Below are 27,584 nucleotides of genomic sequence, written 5' to 3' on the forward strand. Positions count from 1 at the left end.
CTTCTTTAATGGAAAATTGAAAATACATCAATGCATGTTTGGGATAAAATGTGCTTGCAAGTGTTGGAATGAATATTCTTTTGGGATGCTTTTAATGTATGTATGCATGTATACACAGTGCAGAATGGCTACTCCTGATATAACAAGAATGATGCTGAATGCCATGGATTTACACAGTTACGGAGTGGTATTTGGGTGGTGGCTCATTTTCTCTGAACTCAACTTACAGTTGGGGCAGCCGAACTTGATTAAGTTTAGGATATTATACAATGAGGAAACTAATTTTATAGAGGGCTCAGAGCAGTGGTAGCTGGTTGTCTCTTCAGGAGTGTCTGCAGTGTCTGGTTGAGTCAGCACCAAAGCTTGAAAAAACCTGGCTCCTTTAGCCCAGGCATAGACTGAAAGTCCCTCTAAAACTGTGATTTAAAACATTGATATTCCCAGGTCCACGGTTTATCCTGGCTGATGCAAACATAGGTGTAGTTAGTGAGTGTTGTACATGGGGTTGCCTTGCAGAAGCTGTTGACTTGGTCACAGATTCATTAGGTAACATTTACCTACATTGTTTGCATTTCTAGAAGTACCTGTGGCTTCACGTAGTGCTTAAGAGTTAACTGTGTATCCACCTCAAGGATTAATATACTGAGACTGGGGAAGCAAAACTGCAGAAATACCCTTGAATTTGTCAGTGTTATCCTTACTCCACATCCTTGTGGTATTGTTTGAATTTCCAGTGTACATCTCTTGACTTCTGTGCTGCAATAAGGAATTACTCTGATTCTTTTCCCTTCAGTGCAAGTGAAGAGCCTGACTTTGAGCTGTGTTCTTGGCCATGCTGGTCCTGCATGCTGAAAGCTCTGGTGGACTGGGCTGAGAGACTTTTCATGTGGGTCAGAAAAGAGTTATGAGTAATGCTGGCAGGAGCCTTGATATTCACTGCAGTGAAGCCAAAATACAAAGCACTTGCTGTGTTAAAATATCAGCTTCACTGGGATCCCAGCACATGCCACGTACATGGTTCCAGTGCAAATATTGCCAGTATAAGTTACTGTTTCTAGTCATAGCTCTCTGAAGTATCTGTTAAGTACTTTGCTTACTATTAATTAAGGCTTATCTCAGTATGGGCTTTGGACCATTTCACAGTTTTGTTAATTTTTAATAGAAGTAGCAATTTTGACAATCTGAGAAGTGTTGGGAGACAGCAGGTTCTCTGAGATTGCTGTGGAAGTGCTTGTGTAGTTAGGAGCCCTGTAATGATCATCAAGGATGTACCAGAAATCTAAATATCATAATCTTGTAGTTATAGTCATCTTTATAATTCCATATGTATCAAGGGGCAGAACTCTGCTGCTTCAGACAGATGAATTTTTGTATTCCCTCACTTTTCAGTACTTAATTTAAAATCATCAAGTAACTTTTAGTTATAGAATCACAGAATGGTTTGGGTTGGAAGGAACCTTAAAGATCATCTCATTCCACCCCCTGCCATGAGCAGGGACACCTTCCACTAGGCCAGGTTGCTCCAAACCCCATCCAGCTTGGCCTTGGACACTTGGCAGGGATCCAGGGGCAGCCACAGCTTCTCTGGGCAACCTGTGCCATGGTGTCTTTTGGTCCTTGTGGTGACTGGTATAAATGATGTCCTGTTGCTGTTGATTTTGATAATAAGCTGATACACTTTGTAGATGTGGGTAAGGTCACCAGGATATCAAATAAGTGGCATAAGGTGTGTGTTTCTTCCTACTGGCTGTGAGAACTTGGGATGACTAATTTTCTGCTCACCTTGGTCTGCTCCCTTGTACTCTGTGGAGTTCTCTGGAATTGTACTAATTGTGATCTCTAAAGCAGAATCCAAAAAAAACCCCAACCTCTACTTATCTCTGAAGCTCTTTCTGAAAATTGAGTCACAGACGTTACATTTTAAGCCAGCAGAATGTTTGATTATTCTACTTTTGACTGCCTTTAAAATTCTAGTTGCCATAACAACTTTATTTCTATATTTTTAGCACATCAGTTGCCATAACAATAAAATATAGCTTTTTGAATGTAAGCATTTTCTCCCTACTTTTTTGTTTTGTTTTAGAAAGAACCTTTTTTAGGGGGGGAAAGGAAATGTAGCAAAGCTCATCCCCTGTGAGCACTTGAGTTAGAACATTAGCTGAAAAATAAGGTTTTTTTAATCTAGCCTTATTCCATTTCTCTGGCATTTTTTTGACTACTGAGTGTTTTCATAACTTAGGCAGAAAAACGAATGCAAATCACTGTGTAAAGCCTTTCCTTTGCAGGAAATTGCTGTTGGGATTTTGGTTTTATGTGTTGTAGTTAGTGTGTTAAAAAACCTTAACCGGTAGTGGGTAATTTCCATGATCTTTATTTCATTACATGGTATGGCTGTAAATAAAGTGTGTGGTCACTGACTTACAGGCTGTGTTGAGTTCAGCCTGTTGATACCCTGAGTTACGGGCAGTTTTATGTGATAGGTCTTTAAAATATATGAATTAAGAGATTGACGTTTAGCTAAAAGCCATAATCTTGAGCAGAGGGGAAAGGTTTATGTGTGAATTTAGTATTGGTGAAAGAAGTTGGACTTGAACTTAATCTGAAGACTTGACTTCTCCATTCCCTCATAGTGTCCTTTCCAAAAGGACTTGAAGATCTCAAATATGCTGTCTTTATATTTAACCTGTTTTTAGTGCTGATAAAGTATATGTTTAATTTCAGCTATTTTTCTTAGAGATGGCAAATAATGTCAGGTTTGGTATTTCTTCTAGAATTAACAATTTCTCAGCTCACGGAACATTTTACATGTGCCAATTTCTGGCTATAAATATAAATGTCCTCATTATCTAATACAATCAAAGTAATTTAAGACAGAGTTTGCTGGTTATTGGAAGTTGAATGTATTTAAATGTTATTAATCTTGAAACATAGTTATCAGATGTGAGATGATTTTATAAATTTTAATTAGCCAGTTTTTAACTCGAGGTGAGGGGAAATTAAAAATCAGTAATTCCTGCTTTCAGTGGCCTTTTCCAAACATCTCCCACTGCCGGGTTCCATGCCTGTGAATTAGCCAGGAGTCTAATTCCACTGTTATTTGCAAAATTTTCCCTCTACACCACTCTTGGTAGGAAGCTATTCCTTGTCTTTTTGTCTTTTTTCATACGTGGACGTCGATGTTAGTGTGTGCTGATATAGATCCATGCTGGAGGAGAATATGAGTGATACCTCTTCAGCACTTCCAGCTGGGAGGAAAGTTTGGTCTAAATGAAGTCGAGCTTAAAATCCATAAAAAGAAATTGTGCCACCCTTCAGGCTATAAATAGTTTTTGTGCCATATCCTTTCCATGTTCCTCTTTTCCATTTCTTCACAAAGTGATAGAATAGTAATCCCGAGTAACACTTGGTTTAAAGATAGTCTTTGAAAAAATCACTATTTATTTCAATTGTTCTTAGCTTTATTGTTCTCAAGAAACAATGGAATTGGATTTATTGGGATCTGGGGTTGGTCCCACCTGCTCCCCAGTGGATCCTGCACGAAAACAATAACCACTCCTCAGTTGTGAAGTGATTTTTGCCCCCACTAACAGTCAGAGCTGGGACTTTTATCTCCTAAATGATCCTGGTTGTTCTGTGCTTTTCTGAGCCACCTCTCTGCTCCTTGAGCAAGCACTATTTTTAAAAATCTATTAAAGGAAAAGTTTAGAGTGGAATGTGTCAGTTCTGTATGTGAATGAGGAATGAACTGTCAGTGTGACTGGGCACATGTTTGCAGCCAGCCTGTCTGGGTTAGACTGGATGCTCTGGAGGATGTTCCTTGAGCGTTTGCCCCAAGCCACATCCATGGAAAGTGGATTTCGGTCTGCTCCTGACATGTATCCATGAGTTTGTCACACAATAGCTGCCACTTCACAATGTTTAGAAAAGGAAGTGGAACTTTATGCTTTGGTGCATCCAAAGGTGTGGCTCTAAAAGACAGACAGCAGTATGTGGGTTTGATCCTCGTGTTCGTGTCGTAGTCGTTGCTTTTGCACAGGCCTTACAGTTGGCTTCCTAATTAAGGCTACAATAAATTATTCATCAGTTGAACTCATTAAATCAAAACTGGTTGCCTTTTAAAAGGTCATGCTGTAGTTTAAGAGAACTCTTTGGCTCCCAGTGTGTGAAAAATCAAAGTAGGTGATCACAGTGTTTGGGATATTTTTTTTTAATAGCCTTAAAAATTCTTATTCTGGCTCTGCTGAAATGGAATTACTGCTAATACTGACTGATCTTACACTCCTGCCAAGTCAGCTGGAATCCTTTTCGACATTGAGATGCACTTTTAGAATACCACTGTCTGTGGAATGGAACTCCTGGCTTGACGTAGACAAAAGTATTAGTAAAAGCACAACTGTGTCAAAACACGCTGCTAAAAAGTTTAATGAATGCAGTGCTGAAATCTTTTAAATATTATTTCAAATAGAGAAATGATTCTCTCAGGAAAGGAAAGGGTAATACTACCTGCACTGTGCAGACTATTCTCTCTGTTTCTTCATTTATCATTCTCTTAATTGCTGTCTTCCGTCTTGTGATTTAACAGGTGAATATTTTAATTGTCCCTTGTAAGAAGGGAGCAGTGGTAAGTAGTAAGTCTGTGTTCTTTCGCCAGTATACTTTTCTTTTTTAAGATGGTCCTACTGTTAAGAGCAGGTGGTTTAGTTTTAGTAGCACATGCATGAAACTGAGGGCACATGTTTAATTTTTTGCTTTTCATACCATCCTAAGATGTTTTTCTTGTGCTTCCAATGCATTTCTTACCATATGTGGTCAGTCAGTAAATAGCATCCTTCTGTAGCTTAAGTGCTGTTTGTTTAAAGCAAATGCTGTTCAGTGCCTGAAAAATGCTAATTATCACCATTCATTAGACTGCACAGCATTTCCCTGAAGTAGATTCACTTCCTGACAGTTTATTGCATGGAGTTTTATTTCTATTGATTCGAGGCACAGGAATTTGGTGGAATTTGTCACTCCGAATTGAGCTTGTAAAGTGGGTGCCGTTTATCACAGAGGCATCAATATCATCTTGAGGGAAGCTCCTCCTGAAAAAAAAATGTTCATTTTTTGTTTTGCATTTATCTGTGGGTGGCATCCCTGCCCATGGCAGGGGGATGGAACAAGATGATCTTTAAGGTCCCTTCCAACCCAAACCATTCTGTGATTCTGTGACATATAATCCATGAGACTACAGGCAGGAGTGTTTAAAGGGAGATTATGGCAGCAATTTACTCCAAAAACTTGCTTTGTATTTATTAAATACATGAATAATGTTAAGAGCTAATTTAAAAGCTTCAAGCTTTAGAAATGTTCGATGTAATTGTTGCTTAATGGCATGAAAAGACTGCACAATAAACTTGCAAATGTGAATGCCCATCTCTGTCTATTGATCCACATGAAAAAAAATATTATTTGTCCATTTCTTCTTGTTCTGCATCACAGCATCCTAATTGCCTGACAGTTAGGTGATACTGATATTTGCATCCTTAGAAACTGTGTTGGAAAAGGACTGAGCTGGGAATCCAGTGGAGAAACAGGCTGAACCTGAGCCTGCTGGAGCAGTAGTGAAAGGAGAAGGGCTCATTAGCTCCCTTCCACATCCCTTCCCCCTTTAGAAAGCTCTGTCCCCTTCCAACCTCTTTCCTGAACTGCCCCCACCCTCCACTCCAAATTACTCCTTCCTTCTCCCCCATCTTACAGAACCTGCTGTGTTGCTGCCACCAAATTCAGTTTTGCCCTAATGCCGAAAAGACCTGTGCAGGCTTTGGGGATAACTTTTCCTGCATCCATGAAGTTAAGTGCTCCTCAAGAGCATCTGCATTTCAGAAATGCAGCTGTGTCACTGGTACCTCTTGGTCTTTGCTGCAGCACAAGAGTATGTGGGCCATAGCACTGTAAAATGTTTGTGGCATTCCTTGGGATCATGGGGTGGGAGGGAGAAGGAAAGGAGCTGCTCTGTGATAGCAAAACCAATAAATGAGACTGTCAGGTGGAGAAATACAAATTTCTACAATACACTGTAGTTTCCTTCAGAACTGACACTTCTGGATTTTCATTACTGGCCCAGAAGTGTTTAGTTTTGATGAGAGGATGAAGATAAACCACAGCAAAAAAAATCCTGAGTGGATGGTGGGAGTCACAGGCTGTGAAAACTCCATCCTTGGAGATGTTCTCAGCTCAGCTGGATGTAGGACCCAGCACAACAGGGCCTAAATTTGGCATTGGACCTGAATTTGAACTTGGCCCTGCTTTGAGCAGAGCATTAGACCAGATGATATCAAGAGATGCCTTCCCACAGAAAGGGTTTAAGAAGGCTAAGATTGTTTAGAGGAAAAATAAAGGGTTTGTACATATAAATATATATATATATATATATATATATATATACACACTTCTTATATCTCATCATACACTTGTACTCAGGTCAAAATCCCCGTGTAAGCCAGAGCTCTCCATGGCAGGTTTTAAATTGACAGCTGTAGTGGGTGGATTTGGGGAAGAGGCTTTATATTCCAAATAACAAATAGAACCAATTTCTGCCTTAAATACAGCAGCAATATGACTTCACAGAGCAACTTTAGATGGTAATCTGATGTAGAATAACCCAACCATCTACACATACACACAATTTTTAAGGCAACAACTGACTTTCCTTCCTCCTCTCCTGCTTTAAGCTGCACTACAACTGCAAGCTTTATAGGATAGAATTATTCTGGAGGCATTAGTAGTAAAATCAAGCCGTCCATGAGATATGTGGGCAAGTAAATGCCAGAGGTAGTTAAGCTTAAAAATAAAGCAAACTGAAGAAACACCTTTGTTATACAGACTTAAAAGAAAGTACATAAAAGAAAGTAGTACTAAAAAAACAAGAGTTGGGCAGAAGAAAAGAAGCTGAGGAGCTGGTATATATCAGCACTGCCATTCAGGTCTGCACCTAAGTAAATAACTACTGTGTTCCTCATCTCACCCTCTCAGCTGCACCTCCCTGCTCTAATCAATGCTTTTAAAAAGATTTTACAGAAATTACTGTTGTCCATTTAATCTGGGTGACCATCCAATAATTTAACAAAGAAAGGCTTTGAACTACAAATGAGTGGTGGGACTGAGATGGTGCCGTGTGCACTGCAGGGATTGTTTCCATCAGTCCTGTTGCCTCAAAATGAAAGACTTGGGAAACAAATATTTCTATTCCTTTCCAAATAGAATGGCCAATAGATTGTTTTCCTGCTTGGAGCTTCTAAATCTCTCTTTGTATGTATGGACTTTTTCTGTCTGAGGAGCTTTATCTGGTTTCCTTTCAGGGTCACACATCACCACTGCTTTCAAAGCCTCTCTTCGCATACACAAAGCTCATGCTCCTACCACATCCCCTCTGTTTTCTGCAGCATCAGATGGTGCGAGTCTTCTGTTTTGGGTGGCAGCTTGTGTTATTTCAAGCTGATGTAATTTATAAAGAAGGTGTGGAATTGCTCCTTCTCTTCCTCTTGAAGAGTGCTCCGTCCTGCTGGACATAACCAGCTATGGAACTTCTGCACCGTGTACAACACTGCTTTGGTGACAGCCATTAAATTCTTCCAGTAGAGCTTTTCTCTTTCTCACTTCCTTTTCTTTACACACAAATTAAAAAAATCCTGAAGAACATTTGTTTAAAACTGTTCCAGACTCTCAAATGTGTCTCTAAACACACATCTAAACTTTTCCCAGAGAGCTTTTAACATGCCACCGCTGGTACAACATTCTGGTATTGCCACATCTTGTAAAATTCCATCTAGAATTGCACAGTTTCATCAGGACTGGCTGATTTCTGCTTTAATTTTCACTTACCTCCAAATCTACGTAAAATAGTGCAAGTTAGTGCCGTCAGCCTGGTGCAATTTGCAGTGAATAGCTGAAGTGATGAAGCCGCTGGCAGCTTGCAGCATGACTGGCTTTTTGAGAGTGAAGGAAGTCTGCTTGTATTCCCACAAAGAAATCCAACTTCCCTACTTTTGAAGCACTCGGTTCCTTTAATTACAATTTCTGCAAAGGAAGTGTTTTACCTGTGTCTAGAACCAACCAGCAGAGGTTGCCATTGATTTTTCCTGTTACCTACTCAGCAGAGCCTGGATTTCTTGTACCAGAGCTGAAATATTTGGCTGCCACGAGGGCTTGTTGTCAGAGTTGGGCTCTCTAGGCACACACAGCGGGCACCAGCTGGGAACAAGGTGACTCAGTGGTCGCTGTGACATCTGGGAGCTTTAGTTCCCAGTCCTCAAATCTGTATGGAGCAGGATGCACTGCATTTTATGTCACGCTTTACCTTTGCTTAGCTGATGTGCCCTTGTGCCTTTGGGGCTTTCTAATGTCCATTTTAAGGTGTTCTGGTCCTTTATGTCCCTGGTGCCAACGAGCCAGCCCAGGGAGGGGGTGGAGAAGTCCGGGTTCCTGCCATGCCTGTGCTCACCGTTGTTGTTCTCCTCCTCCCTCACAAGAGTGAAAAGAGGAGGAATAAAAATTGCTCCCTGTTATTCTGCCCATGGTATGGATAGCTCGGGCTTAACGCTGTGCTCAGGGGCTAAATTTAGTCATTAAGTCTATTGTTTCAGCCATTTGCCATTCTGAGGTATCAGAGCAAGTTTAATATTTATTAAATCCTCCGATGGAAGACTTTGGAATGATCACACGCCCTTACTGCAAACCACTCTTACATTGCTGCAGTTTGTGCTGCCTCACATTGCTACAGACTTGTCATTCAGCCTTGAATATTCGCTCCAGGCAGTACTCGAAATACAAGATGTTAACCCAGGAGCAGCTTATTAAAATTTTGCCTGTGGTTTGCCTGGGAACTGAAAGGATTTAAATCATTGTAGTTTCTCATGACTTAGTTGGTTAAAGCCTCCAGTACCATCCCTGACACATCTTTTGCTGATCGATAGCCCAAAATGCTGTTCTGTGGTTGGTATTTTGGTACCTAAAGCTGCTGCTTCAGTGTCTAAGGACGCACGGTGAGGCTGTGTGAGGTAACTTTGATGGTTGTACTTCTGTGACTGGGTTTATTTTTGGAAAGCACAAAGTAAACAAAAGTTCTGAGTCCTTAATCAGGGAATAGCAGCATCCGTTTGCAGGAGTAGAGAGCTCAGTTAATTGGGTTAAGTTTGGAAAGTAATGTGCTACTCACAAGTATTTGTATTTAAACTGATGTTAAAGCACTTAGAGATTGGTACAGTATTGAAACCAGGAGCAGATGAGTTTTATAATCTATATATTGAGGATGGAAGTAATTAATTAGGGGAAGTAATTAAAAAGGGGGGAGGGGCTGTAACTGTCTTTTAAGCAAGACTAGAAAATTTGTGTCAAACCAGGGCAGGTATTTCGCCAAGCAAAATTGTAACACCTTTGCCGAGGTATTAAACCTCCGCAGGTGACGCCTGAAAAGTGCACCCCGTGGCTCCCGGAGCGGAGCCCCTCGGCTGCCCAGGCTCGGTGCGGCGGGCTCCGCTCCGCTCCCTCCTCCCCGCCGCCCTTCCCGGTGCCAGCGGCGGCGCCATTGGATGTACCGGGAGCAGCGGAGCGGCAGGCACCGCTCCAGCGCCGGCGGGCTGCGGCGGCGGGAGGAGGAGGAGCAGGAGCAGGAGCCGGGAGCGGGCTCAGGTGCAGGCACCGCTCGCACGGGGGAAGCAGCGCCAGCCGCTCCAGCCGCACCGCGCTGACAGAACTCCCCGGCAGAGGATGCGTGTAGGTGAGAAAGCTTCTCTATTGCTTTAGCGGGGAATTAGAGGAAGGAGTGATTTTTTTTTTTTTTTTTGTATCTTGCATTATAGACAAAGGGAGTGAATAGCCGGAAATATTCTGGGATGTTATAAAACCTAAAAGGACTTTACAGCGTGGTGATACAAAACAGGAAATGAACTCCAAAAAGAACGCTTTCTCTCAAAGTACTGCGACAGAATTGAACACTGAGCTCTTCTGGTGTCTGAAATTCCTCCTGAAGACACGGCAAGGACTATTAAAATCATCCGAGAGATCCCGGTACTTTTAAAGAGACTTAAAGCAAATGCCAGCGTAATATCTGAATGACCTTGGAGATTATTTCATGTGGATTCATTAATTTTCACTGCCAGTCTTCTAGTCTCAGGAACTCTAGGATTAAAGATGGTTTTAACGTTTTAGGGGCCTTTCAAAAAACAAGATTGTATACATTTAAGTACCTGCCTAATGGTTCCTGAACTAATCAAGCATTTACTTAGAACTGAACACAGAAGATCCTTTCTTTTAACATTTTCTCTCTCCATAACTTTGACTAAAATGAACAAGGTAATGTCCTGCAATTAGAAGAGCATTTCTTTTAAAGCAATTATTTATTATGCTAATCATCTAATAAATACAGAAACCCTAAACCCCTGAGAAGATGAAGCTGAACAACAGAATAATGGAGTAGTAAACAATGGCAGCTTTTCTAGTCAAATCAGCATTTCATTAGCTTCCCAGCAGAATGCAGATGGAAGTTTCTGAGCTCGTTGAGTGGGGGTTTGTGAAATGATTCAGGTGTTGCTACAGAGGTGAGCAATATCATGGCTATACCTATGAAATCCTGATCCGCTGTAGCAGATGTGGCAGAGTTTCCAAAGATGATTATTTTAGATTGGCGTTGCTGAAATTAAATTCAAGAGGATTTATTTTGTCTCTGGGGACATTGAATTATGGGTCTCACATTAATAATTGTAATGGACTATAACTGTTTGAAGGAACTGTGAATATTGACATAAGTCTCCAAATTCTATTCTTAAATTATTTTCATTTTCAAGTGAATAGACACAATCTTCCTCATTGTATGTTAGATGTATGTTTTCTTTCTTAGGAGTCAGAGGACAAGTCTGCCTCATCCCCCACCCATCTCCCTCCAAATAAAATTCATTATTAATACCCAAACAGTGGTGAGTCTATTGGAATTAACCTTGACAAAAATGTTTTCCTTACCTTTCCAATGAATAGCACAGATAAGAAGGAATACCATCTCCTGAATGGAACCAGGAAAGACACCATTAGAGGATGAACTTTTTCCTTTAGTTTTCAGTCAGTCTGTGATTTAAACTGAGACATTATAAAGATTATCTCCAGTAACTGCTGGTCCAGGAAACCTGAGCTGTACTGAGGTTCCTCCTTCCCTTCCTCCCCCTCTCGCCAGTATATTCCAAAGCAAAGGACTTTCTCAGGAAAATAAGCAGTTAGAGATTTCCCTCCCCTCCTTCCCTGGGAAATGAATGTGTCCCTTTTGTCAGTTTTTATTTCTGTATTTCTGGGTACCTGCTTGTTTTAGAAGTGCCTTGTGTTTGCTAAAGATGAGTCAAGAGCACTGGAGGAGCTGATCAGTGGCCTTTCTCTTTCTGGCTTTTGTTTTTCTTTTCTTTCTTTCTTTCTTTCTTTCCTTAAAGCCAAGGTGTGCCAGAGGTGATGCACTGATGCTGAGGAGGCATCAACAGCTATGGGACTGTAATCCCCTCCCATGTAAGCACTGGCAGTGTCTGCAAAGAGAGATCTGGAGTTGCTGGAGCAGAGTTTAGCTGCTGTTCAGCAGGTCACCTGCTCACTCAGGCTCAGATTGCAGTGTTCCCTAAGCACAAAGCATGAACCAGTCCCGATGGATTGAATGGAGGACTCTGAATATGAGCAGTAGTGTTATGAACACATCTGAGCACCTCTCCTGCCCTCTTGGATTTGGTCACTACAATGCAGTTGACGTCTGTATCCTTGAGACAGTCGTTATTGTCTTGCTCACATTCTTAATCATTGCGGGTAACTTAACTGTGATATTTGTTTTCCACTGTGCTCCACTCCTGCATCATTACACCACCAGCTATTTTATTCAGACCATGGCCTATGCTGATCTTTTTGTTGGAGTCAGCTGCTTGGTTCCTACTCTGTCACTGCTCCACTACCCGACAGGTGTCCACGAGTCCCTGACTTGTCAAGTTTTTGGATATATCATCTCTGTGCTCAAAAGCGTGTCTATGGCATGTCTGGCTTGCATCAGTGTGGATCGCTATCTCGCTATAACAAAGCCTCTCTCCTATAACCAACTGGTCACCCCTTGTCGCTTGAGAATCTGCATTAGTTTGATCTGGATATACTCTTGCCTGATCTTCTTGCCTTCCTTTTTTGGTTGGGGAAAACCTGGTTACCATGGAGATATTTTTGAATGGTGTGCTACCTCCTGGCTAACTAATGCCTATTTCACTGGCTTTATCGTGTGCTTACTCTACGCTCCTGCTGCCTTTGTCATCTGCTTCACCTACTTCCACATCTTTAAGATCTGCCGGCAGCACACCAAAGAGATAAACGATCGAAGAGCTCGCTTTCCGAGCCACGAAGTGGATGCTGCTGGGGACACCGGGCACAGCCCCGACCGCCGCTATGCCATGGTTTTGTTTCGGATAACCAGCGTGTTCTACGTGCTGTGGCTCCCCTATATCATATACTTCCTGCTGGAGAGCTCGAGGGTGTTGGAGAACCCCGCACTCTCCTTCCTAACGACATGGCTTGCTATAAGCAATAGTTTCTGCAACTGTGTGATTTATAGCCTCTCCAACAGCGTTTTCAGGCTGGGACTGCGGAGACTGTCGGAGACAATATGTTCATCTTGCACGTGTTTGAAAGACAGGGATGTGCGGGACCCTAAGCCGAGGAAACGGGCTAACTCCTGCTCCATTTAGAGACAACGGGTGCATGTAATCAAATGCGGAGTTTCAATAGTATCTGCTGTGTCTGGAAACTGGCCAGAGAGAAATGTTTACTTGAGCAGCTTGCTGTTAGAGGGAGTTTACAAGGGAGTTTACAAGGGATTGTGGAAAAGGAAAAGGCTGCTGTGAGAGGGGTCACTGGACTCTGGGGGAATTGTGAGGAGAGCAGTTCCACAGAGACGATGAAGAAAGTCAGGACTAAAAACCTTCCAAAGGGCATGAAGTAACTACCAGTAACTATCAGAGGAGGTTCCTCATAAAATAAATAACTTAGTTACTACCTTATGTTTTACCCCTTGTAGACAAGCTGTCCTACTATCTTTGTGTCAGAATATACTGTAGCCTTCTGAATCTCAATATATTTAAGAGGAAGCAATCAACATCACAGTAAGCAGCTATCCATAAACTATATACCTGAGGACTGCAGTAGATACTGCAGGTTAATAATCAGCTCTGTCTCTGCTCACATCCTGTACAATTTTCAGTTGTACAATGCGTAAACCCTGCCCTGGGCATGATGCTTTGGGATTAACTGGCAGGTTTTGGTACCACTGTCAGAGGAGCTCTCCCTCTCCTTCTCATTTCCCCTCTTTTCCTCCATGCTCTGCATCCCTAGATTCCATTGCGTCCAGGGGGAGTTTAGTTTGAGGGCACCTACGAGGTAAACTGAGTTTCAGACCACTATTCCTGCAGAAAGCACAAGCCCTTCCTGGCTGGCTGAGTGACTGCAGCTGCCTGTGTCCAAGGACTCCTTCAGTCGATCCCGTTAAATCAGCACACGGTATCCATGTAGTGTCCTTTAGGGTGTACTAAAGCTTTTCCTTATTGGCTCCACAGACACTCCTAATGCAGAGATGATAATGGCACATACCAGTGTGTCAGCACTGCTTGGAGAATTCAAACTAACTAGCCCTTCTCTTTGGGAAGTCTAAATTGCTCACTGTTGTAGCTGTCAGTCCATCGTGTGAACCTCGCTTGCACATACTGTACTTTTTTTATTTTTTTTTTTAAAGGAAAACATAAATTGTGGTCTGTGCCTAATGTTTTCCTAGCACATGGAATAGATCAATGCTACAGGGTTAAAAAAAACTTACACTTGCTTTAAGAAAAACACTTCTGTGCCATTCTTGAATAGCTGTTTGTTAGACAAGTGTTCTCAGAGGAGGTGAACAAGACAGTTTAGTGTTAATTACAGGCCAAGAGCTTCAGTATTTCCTTTTGTACTGAAATGACTTTCAGGTCCACTGATGAAATCTTTCTGATTTTGCAAGGGCGCACATTAGGTTTGTGTAATAAGTTGCCAGGGGTTCAGATGCATGCCAGTCGATACAATATTTAAATTATGATTTTGAGCCAAATGTAATTTTCTTAGATGGTTATTGGCTTTTAAAAAGGGCCCAATTATTGATTATTGGTGCCTTTTAACACTGCACTATTATTCCTTCTTTCACCAAAATGCATATGTAAAGATTGTGCCTGTTACTTTTTGTAATGGAAGCTGACCACCTGTGCACACTTGTGGTTTGACTCTAGAGCTCCCTTAATTCTGTACTCTTTGTTCTGTTGAGGTGGTTCTGAACCCCTGTACATTTTTTTTAAACCTGTAAGAAAGTTGAAACAATGGAATAAAGTAGTATTATGTCTATCAAACCCAGCCTTGGCGTTAGTTCCCTGATGTCACCCTCTGTTCTCTGTGAAAAATCTTTTGGGTGAAGGATTTCAAATCCAGACCTCAAAAAGCTGCTCACCTGTCTAAAACTGCTGTCTAAAATGTTCAGATACCAGTTTCTGGCATTGCACAGTTTTCAAAGCAGGTTCAAACATGACTTCAGACATTCCTCGAGCTGAGCCGAGCTGTTGCTGACAAGCAGCTCTCGTAGATATTAGGGAAAAATAAGTCCTGTCCTTCGCATGGATCTGGTAATGCTCCATGTCTGCAGGAACGTGTCTGCTGCCTTCTTGTGACAAGTTGCTGTTTATTTCAGAAGGCTCTTTTTGGCTGACTGCTGCTCTGTAAGGTTGTGTAACCCCGGCTGTTCTTACAAACACAGCTTGGGTTCACTTCGCTTTGTCATTAGTGTGTCATTGTGTCCTGCTCAGTAGGCCCTCGGTGTGCAGGGCTCAGGTGAGGAGCAGTGAAATACCTCATTTCTCACTGTTCCCAGGACTGCTTTCGTACCAGTAAAGTCATTTCATACCTGTGCTCCGGCGCTGGCCGCTTAATGCTTCTGCTTTTTGTTGGCACTTTGGGGGACACGTTTCGGTGGGACCTTCTGAAATTCAGGAGAAGGTCTAGGAAGTGCCTGAAGTTGAATTAACACTTAGTGAAGCCAGGTTGGAGGCAGCAGCTGCGTGGTGAGCGTGGTACTGTAACTGCAGACGTGCAGGAGCACCTGAGGTAACTCAGCTGTGGCCGTGCCTTAGTTGAACCCTGTGACCTCAGCAGTGCAGTTGATTTTCAAGCTTTATTGCCTGAAAATGGGAGGTCAGAGAGAGGGTTTGGCCTCCGGGGCTGCAGCACGAGGTTTACTCACCCTGGAGGGCAGAGCTAGCAATACATTCCTCTCTACCATGTGGAGTTGTCAGGTGGAACTGGAGATTTCCTTTTCCCTCAGGGTGCTCTTGGAGGCAGAGAGTATACTAGAAATCCAATACCCTGCAAAGAACTTGTAGGTTCCAAGGTTCTTCACCCCCTTTTTTCATTTTTTTTTGTTGAATATTGTTGCTGAATTTCAGCTGCTGTAAAATCACATTTCAAACTGTTCTCTATAAATCTCCTGGCATCTGTCAAATTATACATCCTCAGCAGACTTAAATATTGCTTTTCTTCTTGCTGTTTCCCAGGTGACAGGATTTGACCTGGTGCTTGGTCACATGAATCTTTTAAATTTAGTAAGTGTGTTTCATTTTTTGGAAGTGTTTTCTGAACTCATGATTTAAAATTTTTACTTGAGGGAGGTTTGTTATTATTTTACTAATGCTGTCTGGGGGTTCCAGCTGGTGCTAAATTCTCTTCCAAAATCATAAGGCTGGGCGTTTTAGTGGATTAAAGGAGTCACAGAAATTCCAGTCCCTCGATCTGTCATTTTTGATTTACATTCTGTCATTATATGAAGTCTCATGTTTTTGTACAAAAATCTGATTAAAGAATGAGACTTTTAAAGCTGGCATTTGGAATACACATCCCACTTTCATGTGCCTGAAGATCTTTTTGATTTGTGAAATACCTGGTAAATAGGTGAGCAGAGACTAACTAAAGAAGTTGAGAGGAAAAATATGTTGTTGATAACAGAGGTGATAAAAAGTAGCCATAAGAAGAAAACATACGTAAAATATTAAATGAAAAAATGAAGAGATAGACCTAATAAATAAGTAAAATAAATATATATCCAAACCCCTCCTTTTTGCAGGTAGTTTATATTGTGCTCTTGCATTTCTCTTGAATACTTTTGTTTGCAGTGCCCCAGAGGCAATGTCAAGGGCGATTGCCTCACCATTTTTGGAACCTCATGTCTATCAACCTCAGGAAAAGTCCTAAAAATTGTGTGATGGCAGCAAAAGCACTGCCACAAAAGTAATCTTTCCTTTACCAAATTTGATGTGCTTCCTTATTTTCTGGAATGGCTAAGAGATTTTCTCCTTAAAATGCTATTCTTTAAAGGGAAGAGGAATTGTAGTGATGAAAAGCACGTTGATGTCTTTTAAAAGTTTACTTATTGTCCTAAAGTAAGATATTTTTCCCCTCGCTTTTGCTTAAGAATCCATTTTGTAGCTGTACTTGGTCAAGCACGAGACATTGTGCAAGGTTTATTTTTGTACTTCCCCTGCTGCAAAGTTGAGAAAAGTTGCTTTACTGAGCTTCCTTTCACAGGTACAGTTTAGGAAGACCTTTTAGAATTCTTGGTTTTGTGATTAATTTAAATTCATTAGTGTTTGTCAGTGGAATATCCATAAGCACACTTAGTTTTTGCACTCAGCAAAAGTAGTAAAATGTCCTTTTTTGGGTAAATGACCCCAGCGGTCGATATTCCAGTTGACACGGAATGAGGAGTTCCGTCATTATCGATCTCATCGCGGTGTGGAAGTGCTTTCTCTTCCCGTGTGACAGTTGGAGCTAAACTTGTAAATACACTGAGGTTTTATTTTTTAAAGCTGGTGTCGGACTGCTGAGGATCTGTAAGTCCCCAAACCGCTGGGAATATCCCTTTAACAGCTCTCCAGCTCTGTTGCAGTGTCCCTGGAACACGATGGTCCTGGAGCTGAGTTTGCCAGGGAGCAGTGCCAGAGGTTCAGCAGGCCAGTGTTGCCGTGGGGGAGGAGTGTCAGTGAAGGTGGCGGTGGTCTCCCCAGCCATCCAGCAGGATCAACTAATTTGCAGATCTTTCAATTTTATTGTCGTTGTCACCAAAAGGAGAAGTTCAAGTCTTTGACTTAATCCCTGCCACCTGTTCCCTCTGACTCCTTTTTTTTTTTATGGATGCAGTAGTGCATCGTTCTGATGAAGAACTGAATTAGATTGATTTGGTTGGGCTTTTTTGATTGAAATACTTCATGTATGTCATGTGAATGGCCAAACCAAAGGCGAATTTGTTAACAAGATGCCGATGAATTTCTACGCCTTTCCAGAAATGGCAGCATCACTTAGGTAGTTTTCCTGTGACCAGCAGCATTGCCTGGAACATTGCTTAAAGATTTTTGCTAACCAAATGGAGTTCAAGTAATGCCTGATTTTCCCCCCCTGTTTAACATAGACATGTTTAAATTTTTTTAAGTTATGTACTGAATTTATATACACAGGTCTCTGCAGTCATTTTTCGTTTGTCAACAGAAGTCTTTGCCGTTACAGCTGATGGGGTAAAAGTGATGTAGAAGGGTATTTAAGAGGAGCTTCCTTCTTGCAGACACTGATCTACTCTCTGATGACCAGGGACAGGACCCCAGGGTCTGGAGCTGTGTCAGGGCAGGGTCAGGCTGGATCTCAGGAAAAGGTTCTTCCCCCAGAGGGTGGTTGGGCACTGACCAGGCTCCCCAGGGCAGTGGGCACAGCCCCAAGGCTGCCAGAGCTCCAGGAGGGTTTGAATGATCCTCTGGGGCACCGGGTGTGACTTTTGGGAATGGTCCTGTGCAGGGCTGAGGGTTGGACTGGAGGATCCTTGTGGGCCCCTTCCGACTCAGCACGTTCAGCGATTTTTCCAGTCATTCTTAAGTGCAATGATTCCTTTCCCAACAATCCTCTGGGCTCCGTGAGCTGTAAGTGCTGAAGGAGTGGGATGTGAATGGAGAGGAAACCGTTAATGGCTCCTTGCCCCAGCACAGCCCCAAGAAAATACTGAAAACCCCTCACTTCTGCATCCATAGTTTTTGTGGCCTCTTCTTTGTGCAAGGACTGTGAAAGGTAGGATGAATGTAAGGAAACTTTAATGCTTTCAGCTGCTCTGACAAGTGGCTAAGAAAAATGATTTCAGGCAGTAAAATCTTTGGGATTTTATCCCAGCCTTATGCTGACTGCTGCCAGGCTTAAACCTTTGGAGCAGGATGTGACAGCAGTGCTGAAGGATTTTCGTTTTAACCACTGTGAGATCGGTCTGGACAAAGAAGAGGTGATTGGGTGCAAAAATGAAACTTCTGTAAGTGCAGTGATTACCAGGGAGAAGAGTTTTGCTTTTCCTGAGTGATGTTTATCCTTCCTCAAAGCCCACAGTCTAAAGTTTACAGCTGGCAGTGTTAGAAAAAGGGACAGACATCAAGGTTTTGAGAAGGAGAAGCTCAACTGTGTCAGTGTGAATTATGTGAGGGCACTTCTGCGTCTTGGCAGAATTGCTCTTTGTTTCTTATTTTTCTTTAAGCGAAATTAGATGTCTTTTTTTTCCTTCTTCTGGAAGTTATTTGAATAAGCACAAATTCTTCTCATCATGGAAGAAGTCCATTTGTCCCTTCCAACTCAGCATGTTCTACAATCCTATGAAGTAGTTAAATGAAGGATAGGGTGGTGGTTTGGGCAAGTTTAACAGAGGGTCCTGGGAGAGAACCAAGTATGTTGCTTGTGAAACATGTACTCGGAATTTCATACAGTTTGGGCAGGAAAGTCTTTAAACACCTGTACAGGTGAGGGTTTCCAGTCCTTGTGTTATTTATGCTTCTGCAGGTACTATTGACAAGTTCTTGTGTGACATCTAAATTTAGATGTGACCAGGCAAATTTGTTCTGCCCTGGGAAAGGCAGAACCTCCTCTTCCCTTGGCTGTTTGGGGTCACCGGCAGCTCAGCACAAACCCATTTTTGGGTACCAGGATGAGGGATGTGCCTGCCCTCTGCTTAAACTCTTTCTCATGGAGTTAATCCTTCACAAAGGGGTGAGAGACAGGTGAGGGCAGCAGTGCCTTAAACTGCCTCAGCAAGGGTTTTGCAGAGCTCTGTTTATTAGGGCTTTTAATGGTAAGGAAATTCATTGTCATTAAAGAAAAGAGAGATCTATGTGCTACAAGTAATGAGTTATTATTGGGTCAAGAACAGATTAGTCTGGTTTTCATCTGTGCCCTCAATAGGCCAACGGAGCCTTCCGAAGAATTTGACTGTACTCGGGTGGATTTTGGACGCTGCAGTTTTTATAGGGAGTTTTTATGCAACTGTACGTACAGAAGGGTTGTAAACAGTCATTTCATGGCGAGGTTTCAGTGGCAGCTTTTTGTTCATTTAGGGGCCTTGGGGACCACTTTGTGGCTCGAGTTGGAGAAGCGCTAAGGGTGTGCTAAAACTGCCAAAGCCAAGACAACAAACACAGCCTAGAAATGCAAGACCTGTATCCACAACTTGTAATGTTGGATATTCTCCAGACAATATCTCATGTTGGCTTATGAAGGTGCCACACAGAAAAGCCAGAAATTACCATGTAGTTCTGCTTATATTCGTTATCATAGTTAAATTTAAGATTTTTGATTTTTTGACTCAGGACTTCTGGAGAGCTTATTTTCTGTGATCTCTTACCTTGGGAACTTGCAACCAATTAATCATTTTCCTTTGCTGGCTGTGCTTTACTTGATCTCTGGCTTTTGGGGTTTTTGAAATTCAGTTTTAAATTTGAATTTGCAGTCCAAGTTTGCTGTTATGTAGCTGTGTTTTTCACTTGACTCACAGGGGTGAAAACCTTCATGAGAGCACTGGAAAGATCATATCCTTGAAGGGAACTACATCCAGTCTGACATCTGTTTAGGCTGCTTTTCTTTGCATCTAAAAGAAGTGTTGCCGTACCTTGTTCACCAGATTTCAGGTGTCTTGGCAACAGCCTCAGTGACAGATGACAGGTTCTCCAACCTCTTCTGTTGGACTGAAACATTATTTGCCACTGATTTTATTTGTACATGTTGCTAACTAAAGAAACTTTGTTTTGGTGGTGAATGGGTATTTTGGAGATACTTGATCTGTCTGTTGTATTTCCTCTGGTTCTGATGGCAGAATAGGGGGGTTATTTCTTAAGTGCCACTGGAAGTTTTGTCCACCTTATCCCTTTTTTGGGGAAAAGTTATGTCTGTGGTGGTTGGTCGTTGATACAATTGTGCTCCAACGATCATCTTATTTTATGAATTTCATTGCATTAGTAATGCCTGTAATTTGAAAATAAAAATCGTAACAAAGTGCTCTTGTAATAATGGTATTGGTTTTGTTTAAAAATAAATTTATACCAAGACTAAAATTCTTCCTATTGGTATAAAGAGATTTGAAATGTGATGTGTGTGAGGAGTACCTGTTGGTAATTTATTTTGGGAAAGACTTGGATTTCAAGTGGCAGGTGAAATTCAAGAGATTAAATATAAATATTGGTTCTGAAGAAAAGCAGTCTTGGTTTTCACACAGTAACAAAATGAATTGTGTCTGTTTCCTCTAACTTGCTTATGGAGATGGTAGTTTAATGAGCCATGGCTTAGCAAAAAGTATTGAGATATTAGTAATTATAAAAATAATTATGAAAATTGTTAGAAGTCATCTCTACCATCACCATGGTGTGCCCAAGTGTAACTAGGCCATGTTAGTACAGCTGAAAGGAGTTCTGAGGAATGGCAAAGGGAGCTCCTCTTCTCTAGGGAAGAGTTGAAGTCTCTAGGATTTTCCATCCTAGAAAAGAAAGGATTGAGGTGCAGGGGAGTATGAGAAATCTGAGAGGTCGTGAGTGTCCTTGGGAAGAACTTGGTGTAATCACTCACTGTTTCTCTTCCAGGGGAAAAAAAATAAAATGAAAAACTGTGAAAACAAACTGTGTTTAGTGAATTGTGGGATGTATTGCCAAAAGAGTCTCTGCATGGCAGAAGCTGACATGAGTTAAAAATCCAGGAAAATTCAAGGAGGAACAGAGTGTTAAGTGGTGTCCTTGTGCTTCTGGCCCAGGAGCCCGTGTGCAGCAGGTTCTCCAGGGCTGTGAGCCTGTATGTTCCACTGTGTTTGTCCTGTTCTTATCCTTATCCTTAGGCATCTGTTCCCAGCTGCTGTTGCAGACAGTGTTGATGCCAGAGGACCTACAGCGTCTGCCCTTCCCTTCCTGCTCCCTGCCCTTGGTACATCCTTATTACTCCTGTACTACCTCTGGATGTTTCTTTTCATACTTGGTTCTGTCAGGAACCAAGTTTACCTCAGCTGCTTTTTCTGCATAAAATTGTGAGTGAGGAATAAACATCTGTGGCTGTGTGTCTTTGTGTGTGTGTGGAAGGTGGCAGTGAGAGAAGTGTCAGGATGATCAACTGTCTCCATCTTTTCTTGCTATGGAAGCAAAACACCTCCTGGAAAAGTACCAACAAAGCAGTTGTGAAGTTCTGATGTCAAGTATTTAGGGGTAAACTTTTAACTTTTTAAAAAATTGGTACTGATGAGCCAAGCTATTTTATAGGCAGTCACAGCAAAAAGGGCTTCCTTAACCCTATTAAATACTGGGATTTTTTTAATTAAAACGGGATGCTGCAAAAATAGGATGCCTACACTAAGTTGGGTACCCCAACCAAGCTGCAGCTGGTTCAGCAGAGCTCCAGCAGTCCTCTACTTCCTTGTGGCATTGGAAAACTTGTGGTATCAAACCAAGAGGGTAAAAGAAAGGGCAGGGACTGCCATGGTGTATTCAAGGAGGAACAACCAAATCCTTGATGGAATTTCCTTGCCCTGACAGCCTGTTGTGGCTGATGATACATGACTTGTGGTGCCAACAACTAATTGGTATTTTCTCAAGTATTTCTGCAGTCCCCAAAGTTAACAGTGAAGCAAACAGCAAAGGCAACTACCTTTTAGAGCCGTGCTGAGGATCTTTTCCAACTACGCTGCTCCACTCCTAATTACAGCATATTATCTGTTTTCTGAAGTAATATATTGAGAAATAAAACCAGAATTCAAACTAGATCTCTGTAGAAGTGGAGCTGATGTATTTACAGAGCTGGAAACAGCTCTGCCTGTCAGCAAATCTCCAAAACTCCTATCTCCTCACTAGGTTTTACAGAGAGCTGATCCATCCTACTCTTTTCATTTTGTGATTAGATCAGTTAAGCCTGTTTGCCCCAATTACATTTCTCATTTGCTTTTAAAAGCAGTATCAATAGTCCTGTGAACAAAAGATGATTTGTTCGAGTCCTTTCTTCGTTGGGTTTCAGTGGCTAAATCATGAAGTGGATTCTCCACGTTCAGATGTGTTTTCCTGTGTTGCAGTTCCATGTACTCCTGCACCTTCAGGCTAGCTTGACTTCTCTCCCTCTTCTTCCTTTTGTGGAAAAGATGGGAAAATGTCAGGCAGAATTGCAGCTTTGGATGTCAGTGTTGAAGTTATTTTCATGACTGAGTTTATCTTATTCATTTTCTTAGAGTAGGATTTAAGTGAACTTGCAGAAGCCAACAAGACCATGGGCATTACTTCTTATAAAGTAATAATAATTTGAAAAACAATGTGCTGGTACAGAAAAGGATGACATTTCATGTGGGTATTTGGTTTATATTGTGGTTTTGGGGTTTTTCTGTTACCTTCTTGGAAATGCTCTTTAATTTAAAACACTGAAAAAGGAAGGTGTGTGGGCATTGGCATTTGTAACATGTCTCCTAACAATGTTTGCAGTCTAGAAACCATCAAAACTTGGCAATATTTTAATCCAAAAGCATTTTTTGCAGCCTTAAAATATGATAGCTTGTTATTATTAATTATTATGTACATTTTAGTTCAGCCCTTCATTCCTGCTGCACAAAAATTCCTATTGCCTTCAGGGGAACCTGGGAATTGTGAGGAACTGATATGGAAAGCCCTAAACTCCTGTTTTTTCAGCAAGTACACACATGACTCATGACCTGTCCCTCCCATAGCCTGGAGTGCAGCGGGAGCATTGCTAATGAAACAAGTGCATCTGTGTTTGTGTGCTCGGCTGGAGACAATATGTTAACATATGTTCCAACAAACTTCTCATTTCTGTTAAAAAATACTGCTAAAAAATTGTAGACCATGAAAGGGAAAAGAGGGAGAACACTCATCTCTGCTTTGCTACGCTGCACTTCACATATTCAGTCTGTTTTTTGAATAAGCAAATCGACAGGCAGGATTTAAAAGCACTGTGATTTTTTCCCATGCATGTAAAAGTGCTAGTTCTAGGAATATTGTGCTGTATTATTTCACATTAGCAAAAAAGCTTTAAGTATAGATTGTTGTGGTAAGCACAGGACATCTCAAATGATGTCCTTAAATTATGCTTTTTAAAAACTTCTCTGTCTCACCTCTGAAGACTTTGGGTAAAGTTTTGTTAGAGTTTCTTTGTCGAGCCCTCCCTTTCCCCCTAATTGTGTTGCTTTGATTTTTTTAATTTAGCAGCATATTGGCCATTTTTTCTTGAAGTGAAATATGACCATATGAACCTAGAAGGCATTAAAACATTCCATGGCTAGATTAAAAATTGAGATTTAATCTTGATTCAGTCTCATTTTTGCTGCTGTCATCTGTTACTGTCCAGTTTGTCTGGTGGACTATTTGAACATCCAGGATTAGAGTTGGAATCTCAAATGCTGTAGGGAGTATGTGGGGTTTTCTCATGGAAAACGTACTTTTCTATTTATGTAAATACCAATTGTCCTTTAACTGTTTACTGTTGTGTAGGACCAGTGAGATATTTTGCTGACTGCTGCTACAAGGAGCCTATTTTCATCGTGAGAGAACTTTTCACATAACAGAAGGTTGTTGGTCACACTTCAATTTATTATTCTGCTGCCTTTATTGTCCACAGCAAAATAACCTCATGCATGTAAATCAAGGCCAGGTTGTGGTTTGTGCTGTTAGAAGTGGCCAAAATGATTTATCTCAGTTCAGTCTCTTCAGTTCTTTCTGGTTCTTTGCAGCAGCATCTCTGGTAGTGTTGGAGTTGACCCGCTTTCTTATTAATTGTTTTCTTTCAAAATTAGGGCAATATTAGCATACATTGTGTTATATTTAGATTTCACTCTTCTTGGAGTTCCATGAAATTAGATTTGAAATGGGAATTCACTCTTTTGTGCCACGCATTTGTATCCTGGCTTGGTAACTATTCCAGCCTCTTAGGCCTGGTTCAAAAAATTGGTAGCTCTGAACCCTAATTATAATACACTCATAATATTTGTCATAATTTTAGTTTTAACACTTAGAAAAACTTAGCTCTAACATTAAATTTGGGCTGAGTTGTTTACTTCTCCTGACAAATGAGTAGTTTTGATAAACCAACGTGATTGAAAACTCGCTTTCAACACGGGTAGAAAAGGTACTTTTTTCCCCTTTTCATTTGTATCTCGGTCTCTTGTTTTTAAAGATTTGGATATTGATCAAGTGTATAGTTAGAGGCCTCAGAGTTGACACTCACTAGGGGTTAGAGAACTCCCAGGAGGTGAATCTCTGCGTGGGAAAAGGCACAAATCCATCCTGAGCTGAGGTGAAGGAGGACGTCCTTCCTCCCCACCCTGTCACATGCAGAGATACCATCTGGGAGCAGGGATGAATTCCAGATGAGGCTTGGAGCTCTTCCAGTCGATGTTCCCGAAACCTTGAAGCGAACAGGACAAAGCACAGCCAGAGGAGGCCTTTCCCCAGCACCAGTACCTTCGATGACAGGATGGTTTTTAAAGCTTTAATTCCCTCCAGTCAGGGTGGGGTGTTTTGGAAAGGTGGAAATTTGAAGTGTTTTTAAGAACATTTTGCTTAAAACCTTCTGTCTTATTTGTGAGCGTGTTTCTTTGTGTGTTGTTATCAAATATTGGCTTCTGGAGCCATGGTTTTTTACACTTCTGATTAGTTAATTTATCTCTCGCAGTAGGACAGAACATGAAGGACCTTGGACAGTTATTTTCACCTTTACCAATTTTGATTTCTATAATTTCCTTTTTTTCCGTGAAAATCATTTACTGAGACCCGTGAAGAGGAAGATTATTTAGAAAAGCCTCTTAATTTTTTAATTACTAAATTTTTAATAATTACTAAATTTTTATTACTAAAAATTACTTAGAAAAAAAGAGAAATTTTTTTTATTCCTTTTTTCTTAAATGGTTTTAACCAGCCACTTTTCCTCTTGGTTACACATCCATATTTTTTTCTTGAAGAAAATACCTGATGATGATCCAAATTTGATCTGTTCTGGCGCCTTCTCAGTCTCTAAATTTATGTTCATTTTATATTCCTTAAGCTTCGGGTAGTATTTTTTCATATTTCAGGTATAAATTCCCTATAAATACATCGAATTAAAACAAAACCAACCCCCCAGATTATTAAGATAAGACCAAGAACTTTTGCACTTCTTGATAGTCCTTGTTTGTCTCTCTGAGGTTCCCTTTTCCAGGCTTATCAGTAACCTCCCTGCTCCTTCTTCCAAACCTCAGCAGTATAAGGAAGATGCTCACGGGGTTCAGATCTTTAAATGTAAAGGTCATTCTCAAGTGGCTTTTAGAGAGGCAATAAATAATCAAGAATAACTTGGACTTGGGGAGACAGAAATGATACATAATGGATTTTAGAGCTTTGGATATTGTGATCTTTTTGGAGGTGCAGCAGAGACACAACAGCCCTTGGAAACTGGAGGGGTTTAAAGACTCATTTGAAGCTCCTAAATAGACCTGACCTGATTTTTCAGAATTGCTGAGCAACCCAAAATCTCATTCAGGTAACTCAACAACTGAGGATTTCCTACTAAAACAAGTAAATAATCTCCACAGATAGTCTGTAGACTTACTGGGATCTGAAATTCGATCATTTCCTTCTAACTCAGATGATGATTTTTTTTTTTAGCTAAGTTAGGGATTGCAGCTATTTAGCCTAAATCTACTTTGTTTCTGATTGTTGTATGGCCTTCCTGGAATTGATGCTTACACTGACAGAAATACTATTATCAGTTAAGTCTGATGGATCCATCAACATAATGGATTGTTATCATTCCTCCTGTCTTTCATTCATTTATATATTTTTTCATTCTATTTATTTTGTCATTCTTCTCTTTCTGATTGACCCTTTTCCATGTAGTTTCAGTCAGGTGCTTCCAGGCTTTTCTAACCAGTGCTCCATGTTGTCCCAAGAGCATCCTGGATGGAAGCAGCAGGAGAGGAAGAGCTGTTGTGAGAGGGGACTGAAACTCCTTGGAAGTTTGAATACTTTTCAGAGGCGCGCTTAGGGAGTTCTTCCTGATAAAGAGGAGTCAAATAGCACATTTTCTACTACTGCTTTTTAGTTTAAATTCAGAATTACAAGTCTCCAGGGCATGAACAACTAATAGAAAGCAGTTGCAAACCAAATATGTTTTTGTTGATCAAAACCTATTTCCAAGATTCAGGTTTCTACTCCAAAAAAGAGTTTTTAACTGGATAAAAGAACTTGGGTGAAAGGTTGAACAAAGTGGGGATAAATGAAATCAAAGGAAACAAATGCTTCAGCATTTCTTTCACGGTGGTGGCACCAATTGCACCATAACTAGGAGAGCTTGGTCTTGCTGGGCTGGGTTTCCATTAAATTAATTTTTGATTAATTTTTGTGCTGTTAAACTCAGCAGTCCCACTTTGTGCAGTGTCCGGGATGGGTGATAGTGTGGGTGACTTAAAGTGCTCTTCATCTAATAGATAAGAAATAAAATAGGAGGTAACAGGTGGGTAAGAATAAATCACATTTCTACTCTGTTGCAACAGACAATGTTTCTTTTCTTCTCTGTTTCCATCATCCAGTAGAGAATTTTTGTAAGTTCTTGCTAATGCCAAGAAGCAAACAACGTCCATTCTTCCACTGTGTTTTTTCCAATTCCACGGTTTGTGTAACAAAACAATTATGTTAGAAATAAAAATTTTCTTGGAAGTTGGCACTGCTGTGTTTGTATGTGCTACCTTATTTGAGCAATAATCACTGGAAAACAGGATGAGAAGAGTATGAGCCAAAATAGTTGTTTGGGAACACCTTGTTTGCTTGGCCCCTGGGAATTCTTGGTGCGAGACAAAACTGCACCGGAGTGATCAGGAGTGATCAGCAGCATCCATTGCCTGAGGAAGGAACCAGTGCTCTGCAATGGGGCAGGGATGGAATTTTGTCCAGGTGAAACGATGCATTTTTACAAACACAGTTTTAGAACTGCACTTCTTAATATTGTCCTCACCAGCCACACAATTCCAGGCTTTTATGGGAACTCTGAGTTAGGTGGCTCCTTTTAAGGAGGCACTGGGTGAAGAAGGGCTTTGCTGGAATTGGTATTATTATTTTCCCAGCCCGTATGAAGCAGGACTAGAGGACACAGCCTCAGGCTGCGCCAGGGGAGGAGGTTCGGGCTGAACTTCTGCTTTTGATGAGGCTGTGTTTCCTAGAGGTCAACCCCAAACATACCTTACCAGAAAAAAC

The 27,584-nt window shown here is 41.2% G+C and overlaps 2 protein-coding genes across 9 annotated transcripts in view; both read left to right on the plus strand.

The window, feature by feature from the left end:
* Window positions 1-27,584, plus strand: part of RABGAP1L (RAB GTPase activating protein 1 like) — a 227,419-nt gene that overhangs the window by 60,887 nt on the left and 138,948 nt on the right. The window lies entirely within an intron of this gene.
* Window positions 9,638-14,406, plus strand: GPR52 (G protein-coupled receptor 52). Of its 2 annotated transcripts, XM_017836925.1 has the most exons (3): window positions 9,638-9,754; window positions 9,837-10,329; window positions 11,448-14,406. In XM_017836925.1, the coding sequence occupies exon 3, from the start codon at window positions 11,640-11,642 to the stop codon at window positions 12,723-12,725; it is 1,086 nt and encodes a 361-aa protein (XP_017692414.1). In that variant the 5' UTR covers window positions 9,638-9,754; window positions 9,837-10,329; window positions 11,448-11,639; the 3' UTR covers window positions 12,726-14,406. The 2 variants fall into 2 exon arrangements, with proteins under 2 accessions (XP_017692414.1, XP_017692415.1); XM_017836926.1 differs by lacking the exon at window positions 9,837-10,329.

The sequence above is a fragment of the Lepidothrix coronata genome, unplaced genomic scaffold (genome assembly GCF_001604755.1).
Source record: "Lepidothrix coronata isolate B3197 unplaced genomic scaffold, Lepidothrix_coronata-1.0 Scaffold288, whole genome shotgun sequence".
Classification (NCBI taxonomy): Eukaryota; Metazoa; Chordata; class Aves; order Passeriformes; family Pipridae; genus Lepidothrix; species Lepidothrix coronata.